A 10,851-nucleotide genomic window follows, 5' to 3' on the forward strand; every position below is an offset into this window, starting at 1 on the left:
AAATGCCTTGGAAAACAGCGTAGACTCAGATGAGACGCCTCATGATGCGGCGTCTCATCAAGGTCTACGCTGTTTGCTTAAAGGAATTTTTGTAAGGAATATTCTAAATATAGAAATAAATTTACTAGACATCCCTAATTTTGGAAATAAATTGATCCAATTTAGAAGGATGGGAGAGTCCACTAGGCATTAATGGGTTAAGCTATCAGTAATTCGCTCATTCAAAATAATTATGCGCGTTGAGTGCTTCAAATTACATGCGCGGCTTTGCTCGAGAACCTTAATGATCCGCGCGTTTCTGAATTCAGGTAATGCTTTAGTGAGTTAGTATTACTTGCATTGAGCTTCGTCCCGGTATGTACATCCGAACGGAATTGTTATTATATTCATAAAACCATACATAAATGTGGAAAGGAATGAAGTTATACAGCTATCTATAACACATATTAAAATAATATAGACACGCATGAGGTTGATGTGTCCAACTGATGTGTCCAAATTTACCGTTTCCATCTGTGTGTTACTAAATAAGGAAATGGATTATAACGCTCACGCAATCTTGTGAACAATCGACGAAATAGGCCTATTTATTTCTTGAATTTGTATGACAGCCATTTTTTATAATAGTGTGCTTTAACAGTTCATAGTGTAAAATGTATAATACTACCAATTACTTTACTGATCATTATCACTAGGTCCCAAGTGCACACTATTCTCAAGATATTAAAACAGCGTCTGTATTCGGCACCAAAAGGCTAATCAGATATGCAAATATGTGCTGATCAATTCACGCCTATTTACATATCTCCGTTTGCCATATTTGGTTTGGTCTTAATCCGGTATTAAAAACAACAATGGACCGTTGAACAAATGTTTCCTTCGGTGTGATTGTGCAGTGTATCAAATAACGCTACTACACAGCCAAAAACAAATAGCTATTGTAATGCATTCATATTTGGCAGTTGTAAGCAAGGACAGGGACAATTAAACGTTTGAAAACAGGCTGCATTTAGTTAACAACATTGAATTGTCGACTTATATACAAGCTTGTAGCAAACATGTACAAATGCATAGAAAACATCCGTTGTATTATCTCAAATTATTTTTTCAAAATGATGGTCGTCATGGCTATGTTAAACATTAAAGTAACATTACTACTCAAAATCAACGAAAATTTCAGTTTTTAAAATAAACTTAAACAATTAAAATCAATGTTCCTTGTGGCAATTGCCGAAATTTCAACGCCAGATGTGGTCTGGTAAAAAAGATGTTTGTAGATACAAACTGCTCGTTTTTATTATTGTTTTGCATATCTATTCATACGACACATGAACACTAAAATGGTGTTCGTGTGTCATATGAATAGATATATTCCCGGGAATTAATTGTGACCACAAATAAATAAAAACGAGCATTTTGTATCTGCAAAAATCTATGTAATCATACCACATCTAGCGTTCAAATTTGGGCTATTGCTATAAGAAACACTGATTGCTAAGGTGTTAACTTTATTTTACGAAACAATTAACGAAATTTTCGTTGATTTTTAACGTTATAGAGACTTTAACATGGTATCTGACGTGCAAGTGCAAAAAACGTAACACAATATAAATTAATTTAAAATTAGCCGCGTCATGCGAAAATGAGTCTTATGCCGCTTGCGGGCATTGTAGCTCAGACCAGCCTGCGCAACCGCGCAGTCTTGTCAGGAGCTATGCTGTTAGCTATGAACACACACCCGTTTTTTTGTTACTGTGAGCGCATACGGCATAATACCCATTTTTATGAATGTGATGCATTTGTTTGCGGTTTTATGTTGCTTAATAGAAGTATTGTTAACATTAATTAAGAAGGTAAGGTGATAAAGTATTGCGCACAAACAAAGCATTATCAGTTTTTTTCAGCTCGGAGACGAATAAATATATTTAAAAAAAATACAATTGGCATACATTCACTCAAATTGATAAACCGCACTTGTGTTTGCTCGTATAACGTAATTTTGCAATTAAACAACAATCAATATAGCATAATTTTTGTGAAGCTCTTTTTATTGTTATGTCATCGGGCAATTTATTTTTATTCCATACTTTCTTGGCCGCTTTTATTAGCTTTTTGTATTCTCAAGGCAAATTGTGCGTAATATTATTCAAGTTTGGAAACACATTTATCTGAAAAGTAATTTAATAACACACCGGAAACTTGCCTAAGCAGTAAAACCAGGTGGTGAACTTGGCAGTTTACACAAATTTAAATTAGTGTTAATTAGTGTAAGTTACCTACTAACGAAATTATTTTAGCAGTGCAATGCCTGGATCCAAACTCAAGTGATTGAAAGATTGACAGTTTTCTTGTAATGTTATGTAACATTGACCTTGAACTTGATTCAACTATAGTAAAATGCTAACTAGACCTGTAAGTTACCAACGTGAAATCCGGTTTCCTTCACGGTGTATGTTATCCGACGGTAACTTTCTAATCAATGACTCGAAGGCCAAAATCGTTCGAGTCAGCTTTATATCTAAAGCTATTTAATTAATCTGGCGCTTGGACCCTACGTAATATTTGTATAGGTACACCTTACATTTTCTGGCCAATGATATTATGTTTTTGTTTTCTAAACTGATGCAGTGCTGTGTTGCCTTTAAAATTCATGCGATATAATTATCTGTCCTATTGGGCGTGTAATTGTTTTTGTTCGTGTGTTGTCTGTTCATTCGTGTATGTAATGTACTTTTGTCCCCCCCCCCTCCAACCCCCAATGTGAATCTCCATTAAAAAAACATCAAGGGTTAATCGTTACGCTTTATGTTACTAACATCACTATAAACGGCGATTAATTACAGATATCTTATTATCTTATCACAATGCTGAAATCTAGTCAATGTAAAGAACATGTTTATAATATTAAACCTATGCTTTCACACTTTCTATGTCAATATACAAGTGAGTTGTAATTACCATCGTTAACAATGTGAACATCGCGTTTAGCAGGTTTTACTAAAATTTTTATTTCATGTATTCATATTTGTTGTGACTTGTGGGACCAAAACTTACTATACATTAGATGATTTATTCGTTTTTATGTTCGTTATACAACTTTATCATATTTATACAATGCTGCGTCCTTATTTTTGTAGATTTGTTTATGATACAGATCAACTAAAATTTGCTGTTTAGGCCAAAACAAAATAGGTCCGTTTCTGGTTTCCTTGGAAAAAAACAGGGTCGGTAGGTAGGGATTTTTTTCGGGTACTAAAATGGGAGGCTACTAAAGCTTATAATAAGAAATAAATGTATATATATGCTTTGTTTGCTTGATATTACATGTTATATGAACGAAAATTAACGATTTTTTTTTTTTGGCGACCCCAATAACAAGTTGAGGGTCGGCGCCGATTCGGGAGACACGGTCTGGCGACCCGAAACGGACCTATTTTGTTTGGCCCTATCTTAAGCACTTAAACGTTTTTAACCAGAAATGAAAATAATGCATATATTATTGGAATAACGATGCACGTGATTTGAGCAAAACTATGTTCACGCTTCAGGCGACCATACATTAATGAGATAATAAAACCAAATTTGCATGTTTGTTTAATTAATGTCAAATGAGACGATTTATTTGAAAGTAATTTACAAATTTCCAGTGATATTTACAATGTATGTATACCCGTTTAACGAATGGCATGTGATGAGCAAAGAATCATTACTTTTTTTTACATCACAACACTTGGCACCATTCAGTGAAAATATGATGTCGTTGATAGCTGCATTTCATCCGATCACCGTGGACAGTTCGTTACTCTCTCAAACGCCTCTATACAGTAGTTGGCCCTGTGACGTCAGTCTCTAACTCGTCTTCTGATTGGTTGTTGCTATCTAGTTGAATGTTGCTAAGCATTACACGTATTGTTTCCATGTCGGACGGGTCCACGAGATCTAAAGGTCTCTCTCCTTGTTCTGTAAGTATATTTTTGTCTGCACCGTTTTCTAAGAGAAATCTGAAACAAAACGACCACACAACTATTTGATGCATTGCTGTTCAATTACTCTGAACACTTTATATTGAACATCCAATCTTCGTAGCGGAACACATTTGTCATTTAAATTACCATAAGACAAAACCTCTACTATAAATAAATATTTAAAAAAAAAATTAAATTAAAGATTTTTTTATCTACACAAATCGCCCCGTTTGCATGTGTAACTTTTTACACCCAGGGGGCGGGGGGGGGGGGGGGGGGGGGGCGAACAAATAAATCAATTAGGACAAATTAAACCGAAAGCGGAATGCTTGCAGGAAATCATTAATTAAAAACTTTTTACAAGCTTTGTGGATTCGTTTCGTTATATTGAAGAGAAACTCATGTGGACATGAACTCACTGTACAATATCTGCATGTCCCTCTGCGCACGCTGCGTGTAGAGGCGTCCACGAATCCTTGTCCTGTTTGTTGACGTCAGCTCCGTGGTTCACCAGGAGTCTCACTGCAGCCTCGTTCCCGTCCAGGACCGCCTGATGCAGAGGGGTCAGACCTATAGGGAATGTGTGCATTGTTACATACAAAATACTATAAATCGTATATTGAGTTTTTTTCCACACTTTCATCGCTGCCAATAGATAATTTTGCAATATCGTATTTATAAGAATGCGACCTCATTCAGCTTAACATAAATTGCCATAAAAAATACAAGCAGTGTGCAAATCACCTCAAATTATAAACAATAATTTAGATCAAGTGGTAAATAATAAGAGATGTTTCACATATACATGACGGTCTAAACTGTTTTACAGATACAATTACAAGAATGGTCCGATGTTGCTCCTACAGGTTGGTGAATGCATACGTACATCGTTAAAATTAAGTTTAAAATAACTATTATACGATTTGAATCAAACAATTATTATTTTTTACATTACCGATAATATCTTATAGCTAACGAAATAAAACTTAATGTCTCATCGTAATTAGATTTAAATACTTGCTATTGTTATGATTTTAACTTATCTATTTTAAAGCGGGTATATACGATCTTGTCAAATACTTATTAATTAATATAAAATGTGTAAAAAAAAATGTACACATATATTTCAATATAAACTAAAATAAAAGTTAAGAAGAACATGTGTCGAAAAATGCTAAATAAGCCAGATATTTAATTCTGAAATCGAAAAAGGCTGTACAGCCGAATTCGCCAGCATGTATATCATGCATGTACGATGTGAATCTAAATTTAGTTTAAAGGTTCATTTGAAATTCCTGCAGCGATATCGATTCATACGACACACGAACACTTACTAAAAAGACGATTGCATCGGTTATTGTAGGAAAATATGTAAGAATTATCTTCGTCACAATCGGCTCGGGGCGCTGATTTGTATTTGCTGCATTTTATGAAATTCGTCTTAAATGTATCATTTTTCTCGCATATTGTGTGTTATTATAACATATTTGTATCAATATATTACAATTCAACACATATAAAAATCGTATAATCTCGCTTTAAACCAATACGAGATATGTTGTTTATTTATTTACGCTTAATTGGTGGTTTATGTAACGGAGACATAGGATAAGGCAGTGAGCTTGTTTATCAAATTATTCAAACTCTGATCATGAAATTATATGCTTTTTTAGATAAGAACAATCATGTTTTTGTTGCATATTCTTGAAAACACAACAAGTTTAAAGGCCACATGTCGCAAAATAATGAACCGTTAAATGAAAAAAACAACACTTCTGACATGCAAAGTTGTATGCTTGGTTTGTTTGTAATGTTCTCCTCTTATCAATGCCTCGTAGTGTAAATGCATACCATCACAACAATTTATTCAAATAATATTTACCACTTACCTGCGTCATTAATTCCACTAATGTCCACCTGAAGACTAGCTCGTCGCAGCATGTGACTAAGAGCTTTTACGTCATTCTCTTTGATATTGTCCAGAAACACTAGTTCGTCAGAGAACCGCACACCTTTGGCCTTCTTGCCTTCCGGATTTTGTTTGGCAAACAAGCTTGCTTTTCGACTCATAGTCAATTATTGTGCCCTTATATATTTGCAATAGACCTCCTTAAGAACACATGCTTACTGATTCAAAGCAGATGGCACAAAGTCATGACTTCAGAATATTCAAGGTTGCCTTTCAATTTGCAAAAGAAATTGTTGCACGCAGTTCTTATCTGTAAATGATGGGGGAATATGAGATTAGTGCACTTCGAGAATACTAAATAATTCTGGTCTGTGATAATGAAATAACACGAATCGTTCTTCAATTACTATATACGCACAATGCGATAATACTAATGTCGAACGTAAGGTAAAAACAAACACGAGGGACACAAGCCCTTAGGCGCCCATCTGAGACGCAAAGGAATGGAACTGCTATAAATGTCTACGATCTTACTAAAGCAATATATATATATATATATATATATATATATATATATATATATATATATATATATATATATATATATATATATATATATATATATATATATATATATATATATATATATATATATGATATATAAAGGGGGGGAGGTAATTTTCTATATATGGAAAATTACCCCCCCCCTTTCCGACAATTCTTAACGGAATGAACCTATTTACAAACTAGGCCAAGATATCATTAAACAAATATATACAATATAAGGAAATTTCGCTCGCATGTGGCTGTTTTTTAAATTCGTCTCAGTGATGTAGCAAATGTTCTGGACAATATTAATGTTATTGTTGAAAAGGCAAATAATGTTACTTATCGAGTGTTTTCAATGTTTCGCTATAGCCATATAAGACAAACTCTCCAAGCCTTTTTCAGTCATAAAGATTGCGTAAAAATGTGACAAGAGTTTTACAAGATTTCACTATACAAAGGAAAAGTAACTCGCCCATTCGCGACCATGTTTTGATCGAAACCGAATAGTTGGCATACTCGGACGAGATATCTAAATACAAAATTTTATTATAATTGGACAAAATGTGTCTTTTATAGTTTGTAAAAGTTTTCAATATGGCCACAAAAAGGAAACTTCAGCGCCCACTGGCGCCAAAATTTCAACTGACAGAATCCATTTTTACCTCGCATGATATATCATTATCACAAATGTTCTGGGCAAGTTTAATAATGCTTTAACAGTTCAAAAATATTAATTCTTTAGTTTTCAAAAGTTTACTTTACGTTGGGTTACTGACCTAGTTTTTGACCCCACATGACATTATGTTTAACAAGTACGAGTACGACACATGTTCTGAATGTTATGACAATTGGGTAATATCTCTTGATGTTCATGTGGAAAATATCATCGACAACGACGGAATAAGGTGCTCAAAAAATCCCACCATAATTACGTTTTGCTCAGGTGATCTTAAACTAATGTATGAATGTTCCGTGTAAATATTTAAAAAAAGAATGCAGTAGTGGAAATGCATGCTAATTAAAACACCTTCCATGTATAGCTATGTTATAACACAGGTTTGTTTGCGAATGAGATAACATTACACATTGCTATTATGAATTCATATTACATTTCATGCTTCGATCTTTGTCTAATTACTCAAAACAGAAGTCGGATGAATTCGATTGTATGAATACTATAAAAATCCGAGACTTTCCGTGTAGACGAATTACCTAGATACCTAGACTATGTTAACATGCATAACATACACTTTGGAGCGTGTGCTACTTACTCGCATCAACATATGTTATGTAAAACATATCATCTATTATTATCCAGCATACATTCAAATACACGCACTCGTAAATAAAACAGTCCGTAATTTATCAAATATTAGAGCGAACACGTGTGTACGTTATTCCAATTCGCCTTATCAGAATTGAGGCTGTTAAACAACAAAATGTATGCTAGCAATAGACGAAATTTTCCACAAACCTGGAGCGATAGCATCTGTAAAATCCCTCATATATAAAAAATCTACATGTGATTTTTCTTTTCTACACACAACGCAAGTGATTTTAATCCCGACTATTGCAGTCGATAACAAGGTTCCCATTTAATTTATTCGTGGTCTTTATAATTACCAATGATGTTCCAACGATCCAATGTCATGCACAAGGTGATGGACTTTAAATGCACACACAACTGATATAACTTTTATAGCCGTTTAACTTCATTAAATTATCGTGCATCTCGTATGGCGTACATACATAAAGCGTCCGATATAAATTAATAAACATATATTTCCCGAAAAGAAAAATAAGTTTAACGAGTGTACATTTGTTTTAAACACACTTACCTTTCCGTGTACTACGTTTTCAACATGTGTAACGTAATTTAACTGTTTCGTTGATAAACGCTTTGCTTTTGAATTTTGGTGTTTAGTACAGCTACGCTTTTTTAGTGTAAGTATAATAATATGTTACTCTTAACACTTCACACATATAAACTTTCGATTTTTTCCATTTTCCGCATTTTAACACTGTTATCAGGAATACTGCAGTATTTACTAAGGAACAACTTTGGTAATCCAATAAAAATCATCCCAATAATAAGCAGGCTCATTGCAAGGTTGTTGTTATTCTATTCCCGGCACATACACGAACTTCTTTGCTCGTATTTTAATAGTTGAGACCAATATGAAATGCAATGAAGTCATACATGTTAATCAGTTGATTCGTTTATGTTAATCAGTGGATTAATATTGTGTTAATCAAGGAGTCAACTTCAGTGTAATCAAAGTTGAGAAGCGATTTTGTATTGTTCACTTTGGTATTTCAGTAACACATCAATAAATGCAAACATCTGCTGGATTACATGACAAATTGTTAGAAAATATCAATATGCAACAGGTGTTTAGCATGAACATGCATGTAAACTGAACTTACACACACTGGTGGAAATAAGTATAGTCTCGTGTGTTTATTTTGTTTTGTTATATCGGCGTTTGTATTCAGTAACGATTGAATAACAACATAACAACGTATGTGTGTATGTGTGACAATGCAGTATAACTGTCAAAGGCTGCATGTGCAGCTGTGTTTAACACAAGGAATAAAATCATATTTGTCAACGAAGGTTTAAAGATAAACATTTGCATGAAGCTGTGTCGCACCTTTAAAAACTTCCTTTAAATTACGGCAAATGCTGACCTTAGGCAACGTCACTATATTTTAATTCCGCATGCCAAGTTGTTGTTTATAAGCGAAATAAAACATTATTGATGTATGATGGCAGTTTATATTTATCAACTTCCTTTCCATATGCAGAGAAGTAAGAAGACATGAGAGACATCACCATGACAGACTCTCTTTTAATTATCAAGGAATCGAACATTTCAATTGCCGATATTCTCGTTAGTATGGACCGAGAAGCAGTTTAAATGTTATTTATGAAAAGCGGATTGCATTTTAATGAACACTTTTTTCGAAATAGACTTACTCAGAAAAGGCTGTATGGTAGAATGTAACCATCACCTTACACATATAAGTTTACGGATTAATTTGTGTGTGAATTGTATGATCGTTAAATTGTCATTATTAATACTTATAGGTAGAAAACGAACATCGATAAATCCACTTTAACGATGATGAATGAGCTTTTTTCATTTTTTTCAATATCCTCTCAATTCAATATACCTTTAAACAGTGTAACGTGCATCATTTTGTTCGTCAGTTTCTTTTACTTTTCGTACTGTTATCTTTTATTTTAACAGTTATTTATTTTGACAATATTTTTAAAATATTCAATACGCTACGAAAATTAGTAAAGATAATGCTAAAAGCATACCATAATAACAAGACTAATATTTTGCTTACCGAAATGAGTAATAAATATCCGCTTTAAGTTAACAGCTCGTAATGTTAAATTTACGTGTATGCTCCAAATCAAGGTGGCCCAGATAACACTGATAATCGAATCGTAAGTGGTTTGTTTGATTATGATTCAACAATGAAAAGACCTTCCAAGCGCTTTGATCAAGTGTCTTTATATAATCTTGTTTTCAATTGCACAACCTTTTTAAAACTCATAATTACCCATTGACACGGAGACGTAATGATTGGGTATTTGAAGAACCGTAGGTGAACATAATTACAATTCAGACGAGTACCAAATTTTGTGATCAAGCGATAAAATATCTGCGGACTGGATGGGTCGAATTACTTTGCATGAAAATTGCAATTAAAGTGATATTATGGGCAGTTTTCATTGTTGAATTGAGCTGTAGAAAATTAACTGGTCAAAAGAGTTGGTTAAAATGTGGTTACTGACAAATTATCTGCAACCCATCTTGCCACCAGTTGTTTATAAAAATATATTTTATATTTGATATTTGATATTCTTACGTGACTCACCCAGTCATGAAAGCCGAAATGATCCGTAAAACAAAATTGTGTCTCTGTGTCGTATGAACGAATCTGCACTAAAACTAAATTTAGGTTTACATCGTACATGCATGAACAGTTGTCAAACGAAAGTACGGTTGCTAGTCAAATGCATCATTTGCCTCTTTCCGGGATATTGTTTTAGTATGCAGATGCTGCATTAACACATACAAGTGTATATAAAGTGAAAACACCAAAAATAAACAACGGGTGCGAAAGACACCTATAAACTGTTAGATGCCCATAATATCACTTTAAACCGGTCGCAAAGTTTCTTTGCACCCTGCTTTGGAAATAAGATAATTGCATAGTAGTATTTCATGTTAGCAAAATTAGTCTTACCACACTTCAACGAAGAGTGAAAAGGAAATAGTCAAAGTCGTAAATCCACAATGGTCAAAAGAATCACCGCCTGTTATGTTATTCACGCAATATAGTATTTCAATTTCGCACAGACATTCTTGAGATACGGATATATTGTTAATAATGTCACCCTTGCAGTAC

At 33.7% G+C, this 10,851-nt stretch overlaps 1 protein-coding gene across 4 annotated transcripts; it reads right to left on the minus strand.

The window, feature by feature from the left end:
• Positions 1-3,589: 3,589 nt before the first annotated feature.
• Positions 3,590-10,851, minus strand: LOC127873291 (protein phosphatase 1 regulatory subunit 27-like). 4 transcript variants are annotated; one of them, XM_052417076.1, is made up of 4 exons: positions 10,690-10,851; positions 5,855-6,184; positions 4,385-4,535; positions 3,590-4,001 (listed from the first exon to the last, which is right to left on the minus strand). In XM_052417076.1, exons 2-4 carry the CDS (start codon positions 6,033-6,035, stop codon positions 3,818-3,820), a joined length of 516 nt encoding a protein of 171 aa, XP_052273036.1. In that variant the 5' UTR covers positions 6,036-6,184; positions 10,690-10,851; the 3' UTR covers positions 3,590-3,817. The 4 variants fall into 4 exon arrangements, with proteins under 4 accessions (XP_052273036.1, XP_052273035.1, XP_052273037.1 ...); XM_052417075.1 differs by lacking the exon at positions 10,690-10,851 and adding an exon at positions 9,781-9,934; XM_052417077.1 differs by lacking the exon at positions 10,690-10,851 and adding an exon at positions 8,262-8,935.

The sequence above is a fragment of the Dreissena polymorpha genome, chromosome 3 (assembly GCF_020536995.1).
Source record: "Dreissena polymorpha isolate Duluth1 chromosome 3, UMN_Dpol_1.0, whole genome shotgun sequence".
Taxonomy (NCBI): Eukaryota; Metazoa; Mollusca; class Bivalvia; order Myida; family Dreissenidae; genus Dreissena; species Dreissena polymorpha.

Excerpts from the sequence above, each read along its gene's own strand:
- LOC127873291 (XM_052417076.1), bottom strand. The coding sequence starts at position 6,035 with ATGAGTCGAAAAGCAAGCTTGTTTGCCAAACAAAATCCGGAAGGCAAG. Across the intron at positions 4,536-5,854 it reads TAGTGGAATTAATGACGCAG|GTCTGACCCCTCTGCATCAG; the intron begins GTAAGTGGTAAA and ends CATTCCCTATAG. Across the intron at positions 4,002-4,384 it reads GGACATGCAGATATTGTACA|ATTTCTCTTAGAAAACGGTG; the intron begins GTGAGTTCATGT and ends GTTTTGTTTCAG.